The sequence below is a fragment of the Engraulis encrasicolus genome, chromosome 23, assembly GCF_034702125.1.
Source record: "Engraulis encrasicolus isolate BLACKSEA-1 chromosome 23, IST_EnEncr_1.0, whole genome shotgun sequence".
Lineage (NCBI taxonomy): Eukaryota > Metazoa > Chordata > Actinopteri > Clupeiformes > Engraulidae > Engraulis > Engraulis encrasicolus.
In genome coordinates this window covers 25,931,778-25,956,777 of record NC_085879.1, presented here as the reverse complement: position 1 = coordinate 25,956,777, position 25,000 = coordinate 25,931,778, and the positions used below count along the sequence as shown (strand labels likewise).

The 25,000-nt window shown below is 43.0% G+C and overlaps 1 protein-coding gene across 1 annotated transcript in view; it reads right to left on the bottom strand.

Annotated features, from left to right (window-relative positions):
• abcb7 (ATP-binding cassette, sub-family B (MDR/TAP), member 7) overlaps window positions 1-25,000 on the bottom strand; it is a 76,011-nt gene that overhangs the window by 13,829 nt on the left and 37,182 nt on the right. Inside the window, exons 9-13 of the mRNA XM_063190129.1 lie at window positions 22,149-22,323; window positions 13,896-14,053; window positions 6,207-6,370; window positions 2,851-2,980; window positions 680-851 (exon numbers count right to left, since the gene is read on the bottom strand). Of these exons, the coding sequence (XP_063046199.1) occupies window positions 680-851; window positions 2,851-2,980; window positions 6,207-6,370; window positions 13,896-14,053; window positions 22,149-22,323 (799 nt within the window). The remainder of the gene's footprint in view (window positions 1-679; window positions 852-2,850; window positions 2,981-6,206; window positions 6,371-13,895; window positions 14,054-22,148; window positions 22,324-25,000) is intronic.

Sequence of the window (25,000 nt, the reverse complement as noted above, 5' to 3'; positions counted from 1 at the left end):
TAAATTAAATAAAAATAAACAGGACAAACTATTTTACAATTTTATTTTCAAACCATATTTAACACGCAGTATTATACAAGACTAACACTAGCCTAAACCCTATGGCACAGTGAAGAGGCAGACAAAACCAGACAAGGAATCATATTTTTGTCGTCCTGTGCTTCTAGCATAAGCAATCTCACTAATGAGCTGAAGTCAACCATCAATTCACATACTCAAACAAACACAAAAAAATAAATGTAGCTGTCATACAAACCGATACCTGTCATACTTCTTGGTCTGTCATGCACACATGCACGCACGCACGCACACACACACACAAGCTTATGTGGACGGAGGTGCCTGCTAATTAGGATCATCTGGTTCAGTGAACTGTCTGCAACAAGTTATGTGGCAAAAAGTGTACTTTCTCAGCCCCCTGATTTCTACCTCTGTGATTGTATGTATAATGTATACTGAATGCATAACTTATGACAACACAGCTTGCTGCACTGTCCCTCACCATCACAGAGGTGCTTAGCTTCAACAGTTGCATAAAAATGTGCTCAGTAGTATGGCCAATTCACTTGTGTTCATAGTATGGCCCTTGGAGGGATTTGAAGTGGCCCCCTCGAATGAAAAAGGTTCCCCACCCCTGCCTTCCGTGACAAAGGTCAATGTCCATGTTTTCCTTGGTTACCTGAGAGCTTGAGGCCCCTCTCCCCGACCTGCGTGTCATAGCCGTGGGGCATGCGCAGGATGGCGTCGTGGATGCCTGCTAGCTTGGCCACGCGGTACACGTCCTCCGCTGTGGCGTTGATGTTGCCGTACTGCAGGTTGTAGAAGATCGTGTTGTGGAACAACACTGCGTCCTGCGGGGGGAAGACAAAACAAAAGGGGTGCACGAAATGTAAAATATAATTAATTAATAATGCAAATAAGTAGGGGTGTAAGTAATAATCGTAATCAGGGCTCTGAATTTACACCAGCCAGCCGGACAAATGCTGGTGAAATTTCTGTGTGGCTGGTGGAAAATACCAACTTACTAGCCACTTTGACCCATTAGCGCGTGTGTGTTTGGCTAGTTAGATTAACATCTACTAGCCATTTTGGCTTGCAATGAAAAAAGGTAATTTAGAGCCCTGAATGTAATATATCGAGATATGATTTTAACGATTGAATCGAATCGCATGGTATCGTGCGGCATTCTTAAGTATCGAAAATAATCGAATCGCTGGCCCCTGCCCAATGCCCTAGCTCCATTACATAATAGAAGTGGAAAAGTATTTGGAAAAAAGTCGAATCGTATTGTATCATATCATGGGGCATTCTTAAGTATCGAAAATAATCGAATCACATCGCATCGAATAATAAGATAGCGATATTGAATCGTATCGTCATGGAGGCTGTGACTTACAACCCTACAAATAAGGTACACATCCTTCACCGTGGCATAAATGTTTTGGTACTACAGGCAGTTCTGAGGGTGAAAATGGCTTATTGATGCCAGAGATCAGAGAAGAATGGCCAGACTGGTTTGAGCTGATAGAAAGGCAACAGTAACTCAAATAACCACTCTACCAAACTTGGGCAGCAAACGACCACACTGTGTGCCACTCCTGTGAGCTAAAAACAGGAAACTGTATCTGCATCGGTTTGAGTCTCTTGCTTGCACGTAAACGCAGATTGTAGAAGATTGTGTTGTGTAACAGCACTGTGTCCTGCAGGGCAAGACATATAAAAAGATATGTGCATGCAAAAAAAAATAAAAAAATAGTGCAAATATGGTGCACATCCTCCATCGTGGCGTTTATATGGCTGGACTGCAGGTTATAGTGTTGTGTAAACAGCACTGCGTCCTGTGGGCAAGACGAAATAAAAACAGATGCACTGCAAGAAAGTGCAAATAAGGTTGTGTGTTTTCATGCAATGTGACCCTTGTGTTTATTTACACTGCAAGCTGAATAATTTGGATCCTTTTAATATCTTTGCTTCTCAGAGCAAACATGCAAAAAAAAAAAAATGCGCAATAAGGAAAAATCAATAATATTATTCAAATACTGCTCATGGGGAACTTACAGCACGGCTCATGTATATTCAATCATGTATAATCAGGGCATTTACGACCGAATATATGCATGAATATGCATAAAATCACTGATATGCATCGGCTGGGCCAGACACTGGCGTACTGTAATGGATGCGTCAACACCCACTGTTTAAGGTGGGTCATGGTCATGCTGAGCGCAGTGCACTAAGCACCGCTACTGGGGTCCTAACCTGCCCTAGGTGAGCAGCTTTCACCAGCTGTGGATTATTTCAGACACAGCAGGTCGGTGTGTGTCTGTTTAATAGGAGGATTTGTTTTAATAGATGAGCGGAGGAGTCGGGATGGAGGCAGGAAATAAACGGCAAAAAGTCAAAAGTGTGTGTGTGTGGGTTTTTTTTGTGTGTGAGTGTAGTATGTGTGTTTATGTTAAAACATTGCTTTGACGCACGGTCAGCATTTGTTTTAAAGGAAGTATGAGTCCAAATTTAGCACACAGCAGTCCATATATATAAATGTGATGAACAAAAAATATTGTTTATTGCACATCTTTAAATAAAATCGATGTACATAATAATGTAATGTAATGTGTGTCATAACATGTTTGAAAGTGGACCTTGAGTATGGAAAATAAAGTTGATGATGATTATGAATGTATTTATACATCAGATTGCGGGTTCAAATCCCATTCTTACCAGCACTTTCACCCATGTATTAAGTGCCCTTGAGCAAGGCACCTAACCCCACATTGCTCCAGGGCCTGTAACCAATACCCTGTACCTACGCTAAGTGTAATGTCATGTAATGTAATAATCATGACTGACCTGAGGCACCACCCCCACTGCTTTCCTCAGGCTGTCCAGCCCCACATCGCGGATGTTCTGGCCGGCGATGTAGATGTTACCCTGGTGCGGCTCGTAGAAGCGGAACAGCAGCCTCACGATGGTGCTCTTCCTGCATCACCACGGTCGCGCACGCAAAACACACAAACAAAATTCACACAACCGTTAAAAATTACACACAACAGGATTTTTTCCCTCCAGAACAGCAGCCTAACGATGGTGCTCTTCCTGCATCACCACAGTCGCACACGGCAAAACACACAAACAAAATTCACACGAGCGTTTACATTTATTACAAATAAAAATTGTAATTGCTACACAACAGGATTTTTTCCCTCCAGAACAGCAACCTCACTAAGGTGATCATATTGTATCACAACAGTCGCATATGCAAAACATACAAACAAAACACACACACATGACAGAAAAATGTCATATTCTAAACATTTTTTTCAGACACTCTCAGAGAGGGGAAAAACAAGACAATACCAAAGCAAAAGTGTGCTAGACAAAAATGGAGTGACAAAAGGTGAGGCCTAGGGGTGAGACATTGATATTACATAGGTCCTATGTAGGGCTGTATACTAGGGATGCAAATTATCGATTAATTCATTAATCATTAGTTGATAGTGTTATCGATCGACTTTCGATTAATTGATAAGCGGCGTTTTTTCACCTGAATTTCATAGGGCCTTTTAAAATATCAGCTAAATAGTTAAAACACTGAGTTCAATATTGTTATATTAAATTATATTATGAGAATTATATTATGATCATTAAGCCCATATTGTATTTTATTGTATGTTATTATATTATTGTAATATAATTATAATTATGCATTAGGAAAAGAAAGCTGTTTTCTATGGCATCTCCAAACCACCTTTGGGGAGGCATTGCTTTCACCCAGGAGTGACTAGTAGCCCCACGCCCCCCTCTGTCGCCTTGCCTATATGACAGACAACGTTGAGTGAAACGTGATCAGACTCAGGACTTGTCTGCATAATCAGCGGCCAACCACAAGCATTTTAACTTAATACGCTTAAAAATAAAGAAATGCCATATGTTGGGTAGTGTGTTGTTGTCCATAATGGATAGTAATGTCAACAAAATGTGTTTCTGAACAAAAAAAAAGTTATTTCCTGTGTCTGTAAGGAGAGCTAATAAGCTAACAGGCTCCATTGAGAATGAATGGAGCTATGACAACAACACTTACAGCTAACATGGATTCACCTGAAATTGAACAGATGGTGCTCCTCTTCATGAATGGTCATATATATTCATGCCCAGTTCAGCTAATAATAGTCTTGATATCTGACAGGGTGTAGTGATTAAAATTACAGCTCACAATTTGAAATGACTACGTTTGTGATTTCGCTAGTTAGCACGCTAAGCTAACCTAGCCAGCTTAACCCTACAGTAAAATGCTGCTTGCAGTGACATGTGCCTGTCTTGAAAGATCGTTTTTCTCATAATTCAAGCAGTAACAACTTACACCATTGGACTTGGCATAATCACAGATTCAAGTACACATCTCCAAAAGACCCACAAGAACTCTAGAAGTTGCAATGACGATTTAATAGATCAAATCTGCGCACCATGGATTTGAGTAGGACTAGAACGAGAACCACTCAACAGTCTCTAGCGCCCTCTAGCGGTTAATCGCGATTAATACATTTTAATCGAGCAACCTCTTGCTCGACAACTAATCTAAAGTCGATTAATCATTTGCATCCCTAGCTGTAACGATATTGTATCGAACCGAGAAATCGTGATACACAGAGTCACGATACTGTATCGCGATACAAGGAGGCAGTATCGTGATACGCCCTTTTAACATTTTGATATTCATCAGCCCAGAAAACAACCACATGATATGAAGTGATAGTGCTTCCAAGCATCATCATTATTATATAGAAACTTTTAAAATTATTATTAGCCTCTTGTATCCTATTCTACCTATAAACTATCATAGCTTTTATTCATGAAGTTTATAATATTGGCAAATATGAAATCGTGGTGTGTATCGAAAGGTAGCTCATGAATCGTTATACAAACCGAATCGTGAGTTGAGTGTATCGTTACAGCCCTAGTCCTATGCAATACTTAAAACTGTATACAAACTTTCTCTACTAACACTCATACTGCCTTGCCTTGGATGTGATTGGTTAAGGACAGAAAAATACAAACGCATACAGAAACATGGCAACAATGCCATACTCACACACACACACACACACACACACACACTCCACACACACAGTGATATTTTGGGAAAGAATACCTTTGACAAAAACGGCATTATACAAATGTATCACTGAAATATGGAGACAAACAATCGATTTCCGAGAATGCAAGAGGACTGGAGAGGGCACATTTTCCTCTCAACCACAATTCAGAAACCTTCATCTGATCCACAGCCATTCAGAGGCAGTGAAAGACTCTCTCACACACACACAACAAACACACATACTTGTACAAGAAGAGAGGGAACATTTTCTTCTCAACCAGAATCCAGAGACAAACATCTCATAGTGCACAATGTCCACTCAGAGCCATTCAGAGGGAAAGACTCACAAACAGCATGACGAGACCCGGGCACCTACCAATATAAAAAAAGGTACATACCATACTCAACCCCACAACAGAGGTAAACATTACAAGCTAAACATTAGAACAGCGGTTTTCAAAGTGGGGAGCAGGGACCCCTGGGTGGCAGCAAGATGCTGCTAGGGGGTTGGGGGGGGCGCAGGAGGTGGGCAGGAAAAGTATAGCAAAACAAAAGAAATAATTGAAAAATTCAATAACTCAGTCATTAGTTGAAGAGCGCGACACTGCTTCTTTACGGCACCGAAACGTTAGCACACAAAAAAAAAAGTGGTGAATCGTAAAGAAGCAGTGTCGCGCTCATCCATTTGACAACTAATGACCGAAGTACTCTGAAAATGTGCACCGGCTGAATAAGAAACTTTCAAGATGTGTGGCACGACCCATGTAAGGGGGGCGTTGGCGGAAATCCATCAATATATAAGGGGCCTCGACATGGTAAAGTTTGGGAACCCCTGCATTAGAACATATAGTACCCGGAATTGCAGGCACCTCGCCAATCTTCCTTCATCGAGTGCATTTCTGAGAAAAGAGACCGGCAGGAAATGGAACAAAGAGGTCGGTTTTAAATCACACACACACAGGCGCACAAGCACACACACACGCACGACATGATACTGACCCACTGCGTTCGACAATGCCCACCTTCTTTTGGCCGTTTCAAATGACATGCACGCGCACACGCGCACACAAACATCAAACAATACAGTGGCACAACATGACACGACACTCACCCGGAGCCACTGCCGCCCACAATGGCCACTTTTTTCCCGGCGGGCACCTCGAAGGACAGCCCGTTGAGGACCTTTTGTCCCTCCAGGTACTCGAAGTAGACGTCCTCAAAGCGGATGGTGGCCTCCTGAGGGGCGACCAGCAGAGGGGGGGCCATCTCCTTCTCCTGAGATGGAGAGATGGAGAGAGAGAGAGAGAGAGAGAGAGAGAGAGAGAGAGAGAGAGAGAGAGAGAGAGAGGGAGAGAGAGAGAGAGAGAGAGAGAGAGAGAGAGACAGAGAGACAGAGAGACAGAGAGACAGAGAGACAGAGAGACAGAGAGTCAGAAACACACACACACACACAAACACACACACACACACACACACACACACACACACACACACACACACACACACACACACACACACACACACACACACACACACACACACATACAAGGGAAAGACAAACACACACACACAGGGACAAACAAACACAAAGAAATACACAAACACACAAAAGGACACAGACAGATAGAGACAGTCAGACACACACAGGGATTAAAGCAAAAAAAAGTCATCTGACTGAACTTTTTTACCGGTTAGGCACCCGATCGAGTATCACTCCGTAACCCAACGAAAACCAATGTAGTCAGGCTCTGCCCTCATAACGAAACATACACTGGTTTTATGCAAGGAATGGTGCCAGAGCCAGCACTAGGCATAGGCAGACAGGGCAGTCGCCTGGAGCAGAATAGGCCTATGTATTGAGGGCGCCAGTAATACCAAAAAGTGCCACAAAATCAGAACTTCAACCAACATAACACTTTACACTTCACATTAACAAACATAACCTCCTTGGTGGAGGTAATGAATATTCATTATACACTCAGTAGGCCAATATACACACTCAGTATGAATGTACCTGTAGGTACTAGATCAGATGCTATGCTATGTTTACAGATGCCAATTTCTAAATACAAAAAAAAGGAAAGAGGCAAAGGGGGCAGGCCTAGGCCACCAGATTGACAAGAACTGGCCGAGAATGGAGGGATAATGGATACTATATCAGACTGCAAACATTGAACTGCAATTTGGGGCATGTTTTGGTTATTTCCTCTTATTTCTACCCATTGTTTATGAATTGTTCACAACATTATGCAGAATGGATTCACATTAAGTGTTGCTTCAAAATGGTTCTAGCTGATATCACAGAATTATTGACTTGGAATTGCAATGCGTTGATACAGTGAATCCATTATGGTTTTGTTGTTGTAGTAGGCGGCTATATTTTGACTTTCCCATCAGAATGGGCAAACACTGTTCTGGTGAAAAGCACTGCGCATTGCTTGCAGTTGTATTTCTGACAATTTAAACTAGTTGGTTATTTTGTATGTTTTTCACTATTCGTCCTGTTACAAATAACTTGTTGATGTTTACAAACAGGGTGCGGTAGTCTACCTCTTGTATTCTACCGTTTTGAAAACCTATGGATTACCGGTAGTTTTTTTTACTTCTCGATGTGCGGTGCCAGGCACACGCTTTACCATTGATTTAAAAAAACGTCCCGATTCCCGCACGCACTCTTGTTCTATCCTACAAGCTGACACGACGCAAGCTGACACGACGCAAGCAGACACGACACAGTCAGACATACGTCTATATAACAAAAAGTAGCACACTTTCCCAAGCTTGTCGCGCAACTTTCCACTCGAATCAAGACAAATCACCCACCTATCAGTCCTGAGTGCGCAGTGCGCAAATAACTGAACTCAAGTGAAGCGTATAAGTCCGAGAAGACGTTGAGCCACTCAAAAACGAGCACACACAACTAACTGTTGCTGCACACTATTCCAGTTAGCAAAAATAGCATCACAGAGTAGCCTACAACAAGCCTTGAAAGTGAAACAAAACACCGAAACAGCAATTATTGACCACCCAGGAGAAACACTGCTTCCCAGAACAAGACGTGGCATAAAAATTGGCTCTGTCAGGGATAGCCTCCGTGACCCCTGTAAAATTGAAAACCCATTTTCAACTTATTTCTTAAATATATCGGCAACAACAAAGTTTAATATGCTATTATTACAGGTGAGACTGTAAATTAATCCGTTGTCAGAAAGGACAACTACAGCTAGTTTCTACACGTAGCCAGACAAACGCGCTAAACTTTGAGGATGAAACGCATGTTATTACGCATGGTATATTCTAGCTAGCTGCCAATGATAGCCGTCCCATTGGGGCTATGAATAATGTTAGTATAAGTAACAATGCTTAAAAGAAAAACCCTTCATGAAAAGGACATCATGCGCAGTCGAAGTAAACTATTCTTTTTTTTTTCTAACTATCGCCACGGCAGGTGCAATGATAATGGAAACATACGTGTCCTACCTTCTTCCAGCTATGCATTCCATGCGCATTATTAGCCCATATAAGAATATCAGTCCAACCCGTTTAATGATTGTCATTGCACTTTAAAGACATAGTATTACACTTATTTTCTTTTCTGCCATCAGCAACAATGTTGGCTATTTGATTTTTGTAATCTCTCGCGCTGCGCCGCAACCGAATTGTTGACCGCTGGTGTACTTTTTTTTTGGAACACGGAGGACCAGGGGATGGCTCAAAACTACTGAGTGAATCTGTTGTATGACACAACCGGTGCTGGAGTGTAAAACTAAATCCGTGCACCAAACACACCTCTCGTCCCCTTCTCATGGCCAGGAGTGCTCTCGATTTGAGTTCAGTTGGAAAGTAAAAATTGTAAATTAACTGACATGAATTATAAGGACGGAAATCCGTCCAAACGAAAATCCAGTTGACGGAAATCCGTCATAGCGACGGAAAACTTTAATCCCTGCACAGGCACACACACACAGGCACACAGACAGACAGACAGACAGAGGAAAAATAGTTGAGTGGTGTTGTTTTTATTTATTAGAGCATGTCACAAAGGACGACACATTGAGCTGTGCTCCTGTTCCTCTGCTGACACCAAGCCCTCCAGAGCGCTGGGTCAAAATATGACATCGTTATTACCATGGGGCTTTGCCCACAATAGAGACCCATGCTGGCAAGATTCTGACAACACACTATCCGTGAGACTGTGAGATACATTTTGTTTACTTTACAGTGAGTATTAGCCGGCTACAAACAGCAGCTATTTTTGTCTGTGCTTTTTTTTTTTAATGGACGTCACCATGTATATCTCAATATCTGAAAATGAATGATAAGGCAAATGGAGCACAATATATTTTAACCGTCTCCTGCCCTGTCAAACCTGGTGTTTTTAATCTATGGTCCAGGAGAGCAGATGAGCAGCTGCTGCTATAAACGTGTTTAACTATGCAACGGTGGGACGGGCTGGCCTGGTATAGCGTTTGGAGATGTGGAGTGGGATAGTGTTGGAGTTTTAACAGAAGATGGGTGGGGTTGGTGTAATGGTGTGGCGTGGACTGGTGTCTGGTACTTGACTATGCAATAGCGGGACAGCGTGGGTTGGTGTAGTACCGTATCCAGTGTTGAACTAACTATGCAGGAGGCCTGAGACAGAGATGAGAGAATGTCTAACAAAGGGATTCTTAACGCTTACCTGTGCCTGAGACAGGCTGCAACCCCCACCCAAACTTCTACTACACGTATATACACACTAAAAAATATATATTGCAAATGGATTTTAAATTATTGACAACATAACCTTCAATTAAAAATGAAAAGTAATTAAAAACATGACAAACAAAAACAGTTTTAGAAACCTAACTGGTTATAAAAAAATACTGTGCAGAATTTGTACAATTTGGACAGTCGCACAAACACACACTCTTTCATTTACTTATGCACGCATGTACACGCACATGCTCGCGCACACGCACGCACACACACACACTTTGGCAGTCATTATGAGGCAGCTTCTCTAATTCTGACATCTACATTATGAATTGGGAAACTGGGGAGAGAGAGAGAGAGAGAGAGAGCGAGAGCGAGAGCGAGAGCGAGAGCGAGAGCGAGAGAGAGAGAGAGAGAGAGAGAGAGAGAAAGAAAGAGAGAGAGAGAGTGAAAGGAGTTGGCTTAGTGATGGGGACCAAGAAGACAGGATGGAGTGAGTGAGTGAATGAATGAATGAATGAGTGTGTGTGTGTGTGAGAGAGGGGAGAGAGAGGGAGAGAGAGAGAGAGAGAGAGAGAGAGAGAGAGAGAGAGAGAGAGCGAGAGAGAGAGAGAGAGAGAGTGAGTGAGTGAGAGAGTGTGAAAGGAGTTGCCTTAGTAATGGATGGCTATGCCTCTGTGCTGTGTAGAGCCAGACAATAGGAGCCATTACTGAAAGCCACCGAACAATCGGACACATTCGGTAATTCGGTGTAATTACTGACCGCATACTGAATTAGACAAATTAAGAATGGGTTTCACCCCCCCTCCAAAACGTCCTACCCACCCTAAACCGAACCCAACAGTACTACCACCCCCACCCTGACAAAAAGCCCCATCCCAACAACATACGGAGAGCAGACAGGGGGGAGAAACGGCTCAGTAGTCCCAGGCCCAGGGAGACAGGGGGGGCCCAGAATTGGGTACTCATTACATTTGTATGTATTGAATGCGGGGGAGCCCTTTCAGATGGCTTTGTCCTGTGCCCAGCCAAAAGGCCAGTGGCCCTACGCATACGCACTCGCAGACACAGAAAACATGCATTATGCAAAACCATCAAACAACATCAATCCTGTGACCTCAGGTTCACGTCATTACCAATCGAACAATACAGCATTTGTAAAAACTGCAGTTGTGACGATAAGTATGACGACAAAGCAGCATGTCAAACTGGTAACCTCAGGGGTCACAATGCTATTTTTTTTCTCACTTCAAAGACTAATGGCAAAATGCACAATTGTGCAGCGTGGCAACGAGCACGTGGTGGTCTTAGGCTCAGGATATTGCCTGGTTAACACCAGATCACATCACAAGTGAAATAGTCTGGAGGCTACCAATGCCATTTCCCGTGGGACAGGTGTGGTATACGGTTGCCCATGGCCATTTATTAGGCGTTACGAATGTGTCATTTGCCATATATGTAGCCCATAGCCAGTGTCAGTTATATCTATTCAAACTAACTGTAGTCACCGCCTCTGATTGGCGCCCAAGTTCTGGTACCCTTGCTGAAGGATAGAATTCATGCAGTCTTTCAGATCAAAACGATGTGCAAAGCAGCATGGGGTTTCCCAAGCTACTTGGGATATGCTTGCATGTGCATGCACTTTTCATGCACAAACCATCTAAACATACTACTCTTTCAAGCTTATACCCAGTGGTGGTCCTACAATGAGTTGCGCTCTGGGTGGTGCTCTGGGTGATGCCCCTTCCGATGCCCACCCCTTTCGCGGTGGCACCAAAAATGATTATAATAACGGACATTATTGCAACAATGTGGTAATACAAAACAAAGGAGATGGTGGTTGACTTCAGGAGGACCACCCCACCACTGTTGCCTGTCCCTATCGAGGGAGAGACAGTGGAGACAGTCAACACATACAAGTACCTAGGAGTACACCTGGACAACAAACTGGACTGGGCTGCCAATTCAGATGCTCTTTACAAGAAAGGGCAGAGCAGGCTCTACTTCCTACGGAAGCTTAGATCCTTCAATGTCTGCAACAGGCTCCTGCTGATGTTCTATCAGTCTGTCATGGCAAGTGTCCTCACCTATGCTATTGCCTGTTGGGGAGGTAGCGTAAGGAAGAGGGACGCTGGACGCCTTGACAGGCTGGTGAGGAAAGCTAGGTCTGTGGTGGGTATGGAACTGGAGGATCTCACAACCACAGCCGAAAAAAGGACACTTAGCAGATTGGACTCAATACTTGAAAATGACAGACACCCCCTGCCTGCACCCGTTTCTGGCCAACCAGAGGAGCCTGTTCAGCTACAGACTCCGGGCCTTCCCCTGCCGGACAGACAGACTACGGAAGTCTTTTGTCCCCAGGGCCATCCAGCTCTTCAACACCACACAGAAAGAGACAGTTAAAGAGATTGTCATTGGTGACTGGACTGCATAAACTAGACCCCCACACTGGAACACTCAACCTGCAGCCACTACCCCCCCCCCCTTCCCCGATTCTTTTCTCTACTGAACAGTTACACTTCATCCCACCGCCACCGCCCACCCCCCGGAGCAAGCGCCTGCACTACCTTGGACACTTTAAGGGTTGCCCAATACAGGACAATAACCCACTACACCCCACCTCAGCTACCTCACCCACTGGAATAGCTGCTTGTTTTTCTGTGAGTGTGAATGTATGCAACATGACACCCTACCAGACCTTGTGTCTGTGCAGGGATGTGTGTGTGTGTGTGTGTGTGTGTGTGTGTGTGTGGGTGGGTGTGGGAGGGGGGTTGTGGGTGGGTTTGTGTGTGTGTGTGTGTGTGGGTGGGACAATGTGTGTGTGAGTGTGTGTATGTGAGAGACAGAACATGTGTGTATGTGAGATAATGTGTGGTGGTAGTACTCAAGATATATATTTTTCCTGTAATGTTCAATTATGTGTATAATGTCTTGTGTATGTTTTGTATTTGTGTATTTATGTAAGCTGACAGACACCTTAATTTCCTTCGGGATTAATAAAAGTACTCTACTCTACTCTACTCTACTCTACTAATAGTGTAGAAATAACACCTATTAAAGGATTTTTTATGTTTATTATTATTTTCACATATTTAAAGCGATTTTCGCAATGTCATTTGAGGGCAGAGTTTCACGACGGGGCAGGGTTTCGAGATGGTTCGAAATTCATTGGAGTTCCAATTTCCCATATGGTGTCGCAAAAGCAAACAAATAACAAAACAAAAATTTAAATAGTGTTACCTTAACCAATCAATAACGGACTTTGCGGGTGAGTTCTGTGTCACCACTCTCAACTGTTTGCTGATTGGTTAAACGGTGAACGAACCGAGCCAGGAGGATTTCGCCAAACTATGTGCGGAGCCAAAACCTTTGGGTGGAGTACATAGGATGGCGTCGCCAGGCTAGGTTATTACCACAACAACCAATGTGATAAAACCAACGCCAAAGTATTGCCTGGTCCGGCAAATCCTATACATTTAACAATGTACGTACATTGGGAAAGGCTTATTGTAAATCTCTGGATGCAAACATAGTTCTGTTCAAAACTTGTATTTCTGAGCACATACTATGCAGAGCACTTGACCTGGGAAGAAATCAACAGCCTGTGAATAGCAGGTGCACTGCACCGCACGCATAATGATGGCTATGACATTTGTTATTGAATTACTGTGTCAGGTACTTGCTGTGCATAGCAGATCAGCACACCCTGCCTGCCGCCTAGTAAATACTCTGCCTGTTAAATGTTCGTGTGTGTGTGTGTGTGTGTGTGTGTGTGTGTGTGTGTGTGTGTGTGTGTGTGTGTGTGTGTGTGTGTGTGTGTGTGTGTGTGTGTGCGCCCGTTGAATACAAATGCAAGCTTAGCTATACATAAGGTTGTCTGATGTTGTGCAATTAAATAGGCTAATTTGAATCACTATAATACTTCCCTCAAACATAATGGTCATTGTGCGTGTGTGTATATCAGAGTCTGGTGTCTGATATGTGTTTGTGTGTGTCTGTGCACAATTTCTGCTTGGGTGCTGCTTTTCACATTGTTCTTGAGAGAGGGAGAGTCTGGAGTGTGTGTGTGTGTGTGCGTGTGCGCGTGTATGTGTGTTGTCACCTTGATCTTGGTGTCGACGCTCAGCAGGGTGAAGAGTGTGTTCATGTCGATGAGGGCCTGCCGCGTCTCCCTGTACACCGTCCCCAGGAAGTTAAGCGGCAGAGACAGCTGGAACAGCAGCCCATTCACCATCACCAGGTCTCCCACAGTCATCGTACCTGAGAGAGGGCACAGGGAGAGAGTGAGAGGGTGGGTGTGAGAGAGAGAGAGAGAGAGAGAGAGAGAGAGAGAGAGGGAGAGGGAGAGGGAGAGGAGAGGAGGGAGGAGAGGAGGAGAGAGAGAGAGAGAGAGAGAGGGAGAGGGAGAGAGAGATAAAGAGGGAGGGAAGGAGAGGGAGAGAGAGAGGGAGGGAGCGGGAGAGAGAAAGAGAGGGAGAGAGAGGGAGGGGAAAAGAGAGAGGGAGAGATATTTATATATATGTCTTTATTATTGAACCCTATTTAGTAATCACATATTGGCAGAACAGAGAGAGAGAGAGAGAGAGAGATAGAGAGAGAGAGAGAGAAAGAAAGAAAGAAAGAAAGAAAGAAAGACAAAGAAAGAAATACAGAGACAGAGACAGAGAAAGAGAAAGAGAAACACCAAGGACCCCTGAAGGGTGTGAGGGGCCTCAACATAACAGTCTTTACAAGCGATGCGTTTTTATGCCTACCCTCCCTCTCACTTCCCCTCAGTCGCATGTTTAGTGGCAAGACTGGCAACACCTTCACACATCCAACTCAATGAGAATCATCATCAACTGCTGCAATTTATTTCCGGTCACAACAGAAGTCAGAGCATAAAAGTCAATCATGTGTAAAACTACGGTGCTACAAAAAAGAAAAGGGGGGAGAGGGAGGGGAGAGAGACAGACAGGCATTTACAGAGAAACAGATAGATGGAGGGGTGGAAAAACAGACAGATAGAGTGAGTGAATGTGAGCGAGAGCGAAAGAAACAAATACAGACAGACAGAGAGAGAGAGATAGACAGACAATCAGATACAAACAGAGAGACACACAGACAGGCAGGCAGACAGACAAATAGAGAGAGAGACAGATAGACATAGACAGAGAGAGAGAGAGAGAGAGAGAGAGAGAGAGAGAGAGAGAGAGAGAGAGAGAGAGAGAGAGAGAGAGAGAGAGAGAGAGAGAGAGAGAGAGAGAGAGAGAGAGATCCAGACAGTGCCTGGAGCCACATCTCCAGCTGTTCTCACTGCACCACATGCCAGGGCCACGGTGTCCCCTCAGGGACCGAGCAAGTGAGAGACTGAACAAGCCAACCAGCCACTTCTTGTAAAACACACGTGCGCACACACGCGCATGCACAGACACACACATGTGCACAGACAGACAGACAGACAGACAGACAGACAGACAGACAGACAGACAGACAGACAGACAGACAGACAGACAGACAGACACACACTCCTTTGTCACGTTCCTCTCTGCCAACACACTGCTACAAGCTACCTGCTCATTTTCCCTTTCAAGCTTGAAAGTTTAAAGCCATTTATCATCAATTTGCATTGTTTATTTATTATTTTTTCAAAAAGTTCATGAATAACACCCACAAGACATCTCCAACATCTCCTCTGTCAATAACCTTCTCCCAATATTGTCTAAGCACAGTATTTAAATAAATATAATATACATCCCATACATCCCTGCCATCTTGTGTTTTGGGTCAAACTGTTGCCGTGCGTCTCGAGTATGACCTGCTACCTGCTACCTGCTGACCTTACCACAGAAAATAGCTAGCATTATTATTTTCCTTTTAAGGTTGGCATTTTAGGCCTTGTATGCCTCTTTACAATTTCTGAAAAGGAAATTCCATTAAAATAATGCAGTTCCTTGCCCAGGCAAAGCAGTTACCTAAATCTAGTAAAAGACACATTTTCAATCTTAAAGACATTGACCTTGAAGACACTGCTCTGACTTTCACCAAAACATGCTTCTGCTGGCCATTTAATGATTCACTATGGAGGCATTTCATACCATAACCAATTTTCTTTTTACACATTTATGCCTAAAGCACCTGCCTGCAAAGTAAGCAAAATGCCTGTGAAACGCCTGATACATTTTTGGAAAAAGGTACGGTCAGCCAATAAAAACCTAGATATCTCAGCCTCTGAACCACATCAAAACATGCGGTAGATTGCATTTATAAGACCCTCATCTTGCTTCTTTCTCATTCAGCTCTAACATGCCAAACATTTTTTTTTTAAATCCCAAATTGTAAATTGTAAATCCCAAATTGTATTTTTTTAAACCCCAAATGAGCCTGAAAGGGCAGCCTTGGTGATTAAGGAGATGGGATTTACCCGTTGATGAGAGGGTTGATCCCACCATTCCACTCACCATCTCACTCCACGGCTGAGGTGCCCTTGAGCAAGGCACCTAACCCCACTCTGCTCCATAGACTGTAACCAATACCCTGTACTTGAAATAATTGCGAGTCGCTTTGGATAAAAGCTTCAGCCAATTGTATTGTAATGAAAGTTGCATCATGCAGTTCCCAGCACTAGGGTCAATGATGCACACTACACAGCATCTGGCCTAAATGGGTTAAAAATCCTAGAAGGGGAAATATTTATCGAGGAATAAACACATGAATTTGCATTTCACGACACATATTAGGTCTATCTGCATATAACTGCATGTACAGTAATACTGCATACTGACACTATGGCAATTATGTAATATAATGGTTAAAGGCACTCAAAACAATTAAGACTTTTTGTCAACTTTTTTCCAACTAACACTGAGGCTAACTTAGGATGTTTAACTAAAAAGTCAACTACTGGTAAATGAATTGAATGGGTATAGCGTCTTAGCAGTAGAGGAGTTTTAGTCGAGGGAAGTTTAACAAGGATGAGATTTAGGTACTATGCAAGAATACATTCTTTTGTATCCAAAACCCACTCAGGATGTTGAAGGATAAAGGAAACAATTTAACTTGCTGGACCTATTGAGATTGGTTAGCCATGCTGTCACTCTGGGCTCATTCAGGCCGACTGAGAACTGTGCCGGTGCCCGTTCGCGCAGCTTAGCGCAAACCGGCCGTCTTGTTCACGCCACAGACCTTAGCGTACATGAAACGGAAAGTTGGTTCGCAATGCGAACCACAAAATACTTGTTTTTTTTTCTCCGAGTACCGTGACAACAACGTGGCCGTAATCAGGTTCATCAGCTTAACACAGTCACATGCGGAAAAAGTTCAGAGCCCGGGCGGTTCGCAGATAAGCACTTTAGTGCCGAACGTAACTGGTGCGGGCACCGGCAACGGCTCCATTCTGGTCGGCCTAAAAACCCTATCAGTGAATCACCCCCGTCTCCACCATACATGAGACAGGGTGAAAGGCATTTAGCACCCACAAACTGACTAGCTTGATTGGCTATAGCAACAACACTAATCTACATAATTAGGTAGCGAATGCTACACTTAACACAAATAGACTTTGGGGTGTGATGGAAACAGTCTCTGTTACGGGAAGAGGAAAAGTATACCGGTACAATGAGGCATTATAAAATGAACAGGCCCATTCATTTCCTCCTGCCAAATCACATTTTCATGACTCCCCTTTTGGTCAGTCAGTAGGTTAGTGGTGCGCACATCCAAGACGCAGGTGCATGACAAAAGGCCAGAATACTGTAGAAACAGTGAAAAGCAACTAGCTCGAAAGCGCTCACTTGAAAAAAAATTTAAAAAGCAACACGGGAGCAGTGTGCGGACATTCATGCCTCCCCTTTTACAATTCCACTTATTATGGACTCAAAATATCGAAATTAAATCCATTCCATGGTCATAAGAGACATGCCATTTATATTATATAGCTCTTTTTTCATAGAAAGCGCTTGCGTATGTACGCAGCAACATTATGCAAGTGCGAGACTCCATGATTCTGACGCTGCACTGCAGAGAAAAGGACCTGTGCCATGGCCAAGGCCGCGTGTTCACGGCAACTCACTGCAACTATTCAACTATTCAAAAGATGTGCACCTCCGACTGTACAGTGCGGAGAGAGGAGTATAGCCAGGGACTAAAGCGTATAGCCAGGGACAAAAGGCAGCCTTCGTCTGCTTCCTCTCTTACAATAGCGTTTCTCAATGGGGGCTCTAACAGTCCCGAAGGGGGCATACGAGAGCCCTTGAGGGTCGTTGAGAAGGAGACCAGAAAACATCCACATTAGAATAGACTCCATTCATTTCAACACAAAATACGCTGAAGCCTAATAACGGACACCTAAAATGCACACCTAAATGAAGCCTGCCTAAATAAATAACAAAATATATAATAAAAAAAATATATATACAGTGAGTCCAATATGTATTTGATCCCTTGCTGATTTTTTAGTCGCTCTAGGTACTCCCAGTCAAGATTGTTCTCCGTTGTGGTACCCAAGTGGTGGAACAGTCTCCCAGAGGCAGCAAGACTGAGCACATCTCTTGCAGCTTTCAAGAAACAACTAAAGACATTCCTCTTTCGAGAGAATCTACTAGACTAATTCTTGAACTGGCCTTGCCCCAGGGCAGACTCCTGACATGATGTTTAGTTTAGTTTAGTTTGTGAGTGTGTGTTTGTGTGTGTGTGTACTCGTTATTTACTCTTTATAAAAAAAAAAAAAAACAACAACAACAACAAAAAAAACAAACAAAAAAAAACAACTAACCCCTCTTTGCAACTGCACTTGTTGTTCTGTATATCTCCTGTGCACTTTGTATTTGCTTGTGATGTTGGCTTGATTATGTCCTCTTTTGAAAGTCGCTTTGGTTATAAAGCGTCTGCCAAATGCAATGTAATAATAATAATAATAATAATAATAATAATTTTGCCGGTTTGTCCACTTATAAAGACATGATCAGTCTATAAATTTATGATAATACGTATTCAAACATGGAGAGACAGAATATCAAAAAGAAATTCCAGAAAATAACTTAAAATAATATATTTTAATTTATTTGTATTTAATGTAGGCAAATAAGTATTTGAACCCTCTAGCTAAAGAAGATAAAGTGCTTTGTGACAAAGCCCTAGTTGTCTAGCACTCAGGTCAGATGCTTCTTTTAGTTGATGACAATGTTTGTGCATATAGTAGAACATATTTTTGCCCATTTTTTTTGCAGATTATCTCTAAAACATTAATAGTTTGTGGCTGTAGCTTGGCAAATGGGAGGTTCAGTTCTCTCCATAGAGTTACTATAGGGTTAATATTTGGATACTGTCTAGGCCACTTCACAACTTTAATATGCTTCTTATTGAGCCACTCCTTCGTTGTTTTGACTGTGTGTTGTGTATTATTGTCATGTTGGGAGATCCAAAAATGGCCCACCCTTCAGTGTAGTGGTGGAGGGAAGGACGTTTGCACTCAGGATTGCACATTATATGTCTCCCTCCATCCATTCGTTGACAATGTGAAGTTGTCCTGTGCCTTGGTCAGACAAACACCCTCAAACCATAATGATACCACTTTCATGCATGATGGTGAGGAGGGTGTTCTTGGGATCATAGACAGCAGTACTCTTTCTCAAAACACCTTGAATTGTGTTAATGCCAAACAGCTTGATTTTGGTTTCATCTGACTACAGCACCTCCTTATCATATCCTCAACCAGTCTGATGTCCGTTGGCAAACCTCAGGTGGGACTGCACAGGTTTCTTCTGAAGTAGAGGTACCATGTGTGCACAACAGGATTTTAAACCTCTGTGGCATTAAGTGATACCAGTAGTTTTCTCAGTGATTTTGTTCCCAGTAGCTTTGATATCATTGCCTAGTTCATCCCGTACAGGTCTAGGGTGCTTTCTTTCTGTTCTCATGATGATCAAATCCCTACAAAAGGTCAAATTTTGTATAGAACCCCAGACAGCCTGATGGATAGTCATTTTGTCTTCCTCACATTTTGGAAGAAATGCACCAACAGCTGGGTCATTAATACCCAGTCTCTTTCTTGTGGCTTTGCAGCCCATTTAATCTTGTTCAGGTCTAAAATCTTGTCCCTGATATCATTTAACCGCTCTTTGGTCTTTCCCATGCTGGTGAGGTTGGAGTGTGACTGATTCACTCATACTATGGACTGATTCTGCTGATTCAATGTGTCTTTTATGCATGTTAGTATGTACAGGTGTCTTTAATTCAGATGACCAGTTGATCGGAAACGTGCCCATCTGGTCTGTGGGCCCGGAACTGTAATCAGTTGGCAGGGGATCAAATACTTATTTTGCTCGATGAAATGGAAATAAATTAATATATATTCTTTTAAGTTAATTTCTGGATTTTCTTTTTGATATTCTGTCTCTCCATATTAGAATACATATTATCATAACATTTATTGACTGATCATGTCTTTGTTAGTAGGCAAACCAACAAAATCAGCAAGGGATCAAATACTTATTGGACTCACTGTAGATGCATATGTGGATTATTATTGTTATTAGGATGTGCTGTTTTTTTATCATGATAATGTTACAAAAGGTTGAGAACCTCTGTCCTACTAAGCACCAGTTCCGGGAACAACCTACAGCAGCATCTGCAAGGTCAGGAAAGTTCAACACCAAGGTTCTGGATAGACGCTAGTGCGTGCAATATCTGCTTTCTGCTGCAGAGTCAAGCTCGATAAAGAGACAGAGAAAGAGAAAGGCCTTCACAGTGCAAAGGGATGTTTTCCTGCTGTTGCTTAAAGAAAGATGAATAATTTACTGAATGCAGAAAGGGCACATTTTGGTTAAGTTTAAGTTTATATCTTCAAGATTTAATATAACCTTAAAGGATAGCTCTGGTGTAAAAAGAAAGTTTCACCATCGATTTCCCATGCCCCAAAATGTATTTTAAGCTTTTTGGCAAATAACGCAGCCGATATTAATTGCTGGGGCCAATATAAAAGATCTAAGTAATCGGTTGTGTTTCAGCAATAAACACGCTGGAAAACAGTCCATACTTCAGAGCTGTCACAAAAAAGGTCTTGTCAACCACGCTGAGGCACAAACAACAGTACAGCTAGACAGTCTTTAAGAAGGGATTGTACTTTGAGGTGTTGCGCTTTGAGGCGTGCCGGGTCTACTCAACAGGTGCAGATGAACAGGAATATGATGTTTGCAGCGAACAGCCGTAGGAATCCGTGGATCACACAGCAGGAATAGTCCAATATGTAAATCCAGTAAATCCACATGAAGGCAGATGTTTTAGGCACCATTTTTTTGTTGCTTCCGACAACAGACGTCCGTAAACATACGAACGGGTCCTACTCTAACTAGGGCCCCGACAGTATAGCCCCGACTAATGTTTCGTTCCCATCCACTATGTAACAGTGAATGATTGTAGGCCTATTGGTTATTCATCAAAGGTTTCATCATTTTTAATTTGCTTTCACATGTGCTTGCAACCAGCAACATGCAAGCAAGATGGTGATGGAAAGATGGTGTTACAGGCTAATGAAATGTAGTAATAGGCTACAATAAAACGTTTTTGTTTTTTGCTATTGGATGATACCTCTTTTGCGATCACTTGCTGTTATTTCAGGACCATTTCATGACAACGACTGTCATATTTTATTATTGTATTTTCTAACTATGAAGGTCATTGTCGGTCAGACCTTTCCACCACACGTGCCACACGCACAACACGGGGTGCTGTCCACCAAGATGTTGGAGAGGCATGTCTCGTACGGTGTTACAATAGGCTAAAATTACTAAAGGATACAGAGAATCGACTCATTGTAGTGCGACACGGGTAATGTAGGCATATTTGTCAAGTATGGTTGGCTAATGCTTTTGCCATGGAAGCGCTCAGTCAATATAGCTGTGAAGTATGGACTGTTTTCGAGCCTGTTTATTGCTGAAACACAACCGATTACTTAGATATTTTATATTGGCCCCAGCGATTAATATTGGCTGCGTTATTTGCCAAAAAGCTTAAAATAAGCTAACTCCATAACGGCGCATTATTAGATACATTTTGGGGCATGGGAAATCGATGGTGAAACTTTCATTTTACGCCGGAGCTATCCTTTAAGACATAATGAGCGTCATACATCTAAGATAAAAGTTTTGTCAGCCATGAGGCCCTGGCTAGCCAGCACACTACTGGCGGTGATTGGTTTGGTGTGTGTGTGTGTGTGTGTGTGTGTGTGTGTGTGTGTGTGTGTGTGTGTGTGTGTGTGTGTGTGTGTGTGTGTGTGTGTGTTTGTGTGTGTGTGCGTGTGTGCCTGTGTGCCTGTGTGCGTGCATGCGTGTTTGCCTGCGTGCGTGCGTGTGTGCGTGTGTGTGTGTCATCTCCTTACCTGCCGTGATGCCCTGGCTGGCGAGCACCATGATGGCGGTGAGGCCGACGGTGAAGATGGCGCTCTGGCCGAAGTTGAGCATGGCCAGGGTGGAGGTGGTCTTCAGAGACGACGACTCGTACACCTTCAGGAAGTTGTCGTAGCGCTCCGCCTCGTACTTCTCATTGTTGAAGTACTGCAGTTTGGAGAGGGCAGAAGAAGAAGAAAGGGGTGAGGAAAAATGAAGTGGTAAGAGGGTGTAGGAGGTGTGTCTCAGTCTTAAAGGGAAACTGTGTGAGATTTTTAGTTGTTTATTAGTGATAGAGGTGTGTCTGTGAAGGCTTGTTGGGGAGGAGGGAGAGAAAGGATAAAAAGAGCAGGGTTTCCCCCAGCACTTTATTGTATAAGGTGGTCGCATTGAGAAGAAACACCTACCACTTTGACTAGGCCCCTGAAAAGATAAAGATTTCATAATGTTAATATAATTTCTAAAGGTGCTTAGCCAAAAAATACACTTTTAACTCCCCATCACCTTGACTAACAAAAAATCTGGGGGAAACACTGAAGAGTAAAAGAAGTTCGTCTCTGAACATTTGTTGTTGAAGCACTATATTTTTGGAGTAGGGGGCAAAGATGGAAGCGAAGTGGTAGGATACCGGTAGACAGACATGTGTTTGGGTATTCGTCATTGAAGAACTGGATTTTGGGAAGGGCAGAAGAAGGGAGAGAAAGTGGTGGTCAGAGAGTGGTAAAAGTGTTTTTCTTTTGCTGACCGATAGGCTGTTCTTGAAAACAGCGGGAAAGGGAGGGATTACTTTGGATTTAAGACAAAAAAAAGGTTCCGGAAAACATTCGGCACAGACAGAACTGGTGGCCTAAAAGCCTGCAAGGCTCGGTGTGTGTGTGTGTGTGTGTGTGTGTGTGTGTGTGTGTGTGTGTGTGTGTGTGTGTGTGTGTGTGTGTCTGAGCTGACATCTGTTAAGAATGTGCATTTGTCTCCCTGTGTGTGTTGTGAAGTGTGTGCTGTGCCACATTCATTTTGGAGAGTGTTAGAGTGACCTTTCTGGGGCTTGGAATCAACAAAAGCCCACATTGTGGCTCCTTCCATCTTGACCGAAGCACAACAGGGCAAAGCCGAGAGGACAGACGGCGGATAAAACACATCAATAATGTTTGGCTCAGCGGTGCAGCAAGCAAGAAGTGGCCTGTCCAGAGACTACATAGACTACAGACTGGAGCTGCACACAATCTCAGGCATGAGTGTAGCGCAGGGGTGCGGAGCCTATGTCTCGAGGGCTGATTGCGGCCCTTGAGGCCGTTATATCCATCCCACAATATGCACAATATACAATATGTTATGCAGCTTCACATGAAATATGACATATTTTGTAAAAGAATATTAGAAAATGAATTTGCAATGCAATTAAGGTAGATGAGAGATGGTGGGGTCTGTTTTAAAGGTGGCTGCCTTCAATATAAGCCTCGAATGAAAAAGGTTCCCCTGGTCTAGCGTCTGAAGGGACAGGGGCAGAGCAGGACAGGAGCTGTCTCCAGACACATTGACTCAGAGAGAGAGAAGGAGAGAAAGACAGTGAAAGAATGAAAACAAACTGGAATTCCTCCTGGATGAAATTCATGCATGTACTAAACTATCGGGGCAATATATTCAAGCCTGTCATTCTGAAAGGGAAAACTTAACAAATTAACAAATAAGTTCCCTGGAAATATCTTCAGTTTTGTTTTTTTTGTTTTTTTGTTTTTATCTCCCTTGTTCTATATGATTGTTTCTTCTTTTTCCTCTTTAATTATTATTTTTTTTTCTTATGATTATTATTGTATGTCAGCTTTGGCAACACCTGTGTTGAGTAATGCCAATAAAGCAACCTTTGAATTTGATTTTGAGAGAGTGAGAAATAGAAATAGAGAAATAGAGAGAGAAAGATAGAGAGAGAGGGGGAGGGAGAGAGAGAGAGAGAGAGAGAGAGAGAGAGAGAGAGAGAGAGAGAGAGAGAGAGAGAGAGAGAGAGAGAAAGAGAAAGATAAAGAGAAAAGGAAAAACAATATAGACAGTCGGTACTTCTCAAAGCAAAGTGTCTTACCTTGCTAGGATGAGTAACGCCCATCTTCCGCAGATTTCACCAAGGAGTATCCAATTATTAATTACACATAGAGTGATTGGATACTAGTGAGTGATTGGATACTCCTTGGTGAAATCCGCGAAAAATGGGTGTACCCAGGGACAAGAGGAGAGAGAGAGAGAGAGAGAGAGAGAGAGAGAGAGATAGAGAGAGAGAGAGAGAGAGACAGAGAGACAGAGAGACAGAGGAGAGAAAGAAATGGGAAGAGAAAGAGAAAGAGAAAAAAGAGAATGAAATGGGAAGAGAAAGAGAAAGAGAAAGAGAGAGAGAGAGAGAGAGAGAGAGAGAGAGAGAGAGAGAGAGAGAGAGAGATAGAGAGAGAGAGAGAGAGAGAGGCCAATAGATAAAAAATGAAGCATAGGAACAGAGATGGCAAGAGACAAGAGAGAGAGAAGAGAAAGCTGAAGACAGAAGAATATAGTTAAAGAGTCTGGGATAGGACGGAAATTGTCAGTGAACAAGCCTTCAACTCACATGAATAACAAAAATGAGACATGAAATGAGCTTTGGTTAGAAACCAAAATAAATAATATTCTTTCTCCTTTGCTGTGAAAATGGGTGCCACACCCCTCCGAGGCAGGAGTTTGAAGAGTTGGCTACGCTTCGTTAGGCATGAACACAACTCTGCATTTGATTGGTTTCTGGTTTCTAAGAATGTCGTGAGCGTGCGTGATTACTAGAATACTTCTTCTGTTCTAGAACTCTCCATGGATTATTCAATGGCCAAGTGAAAGG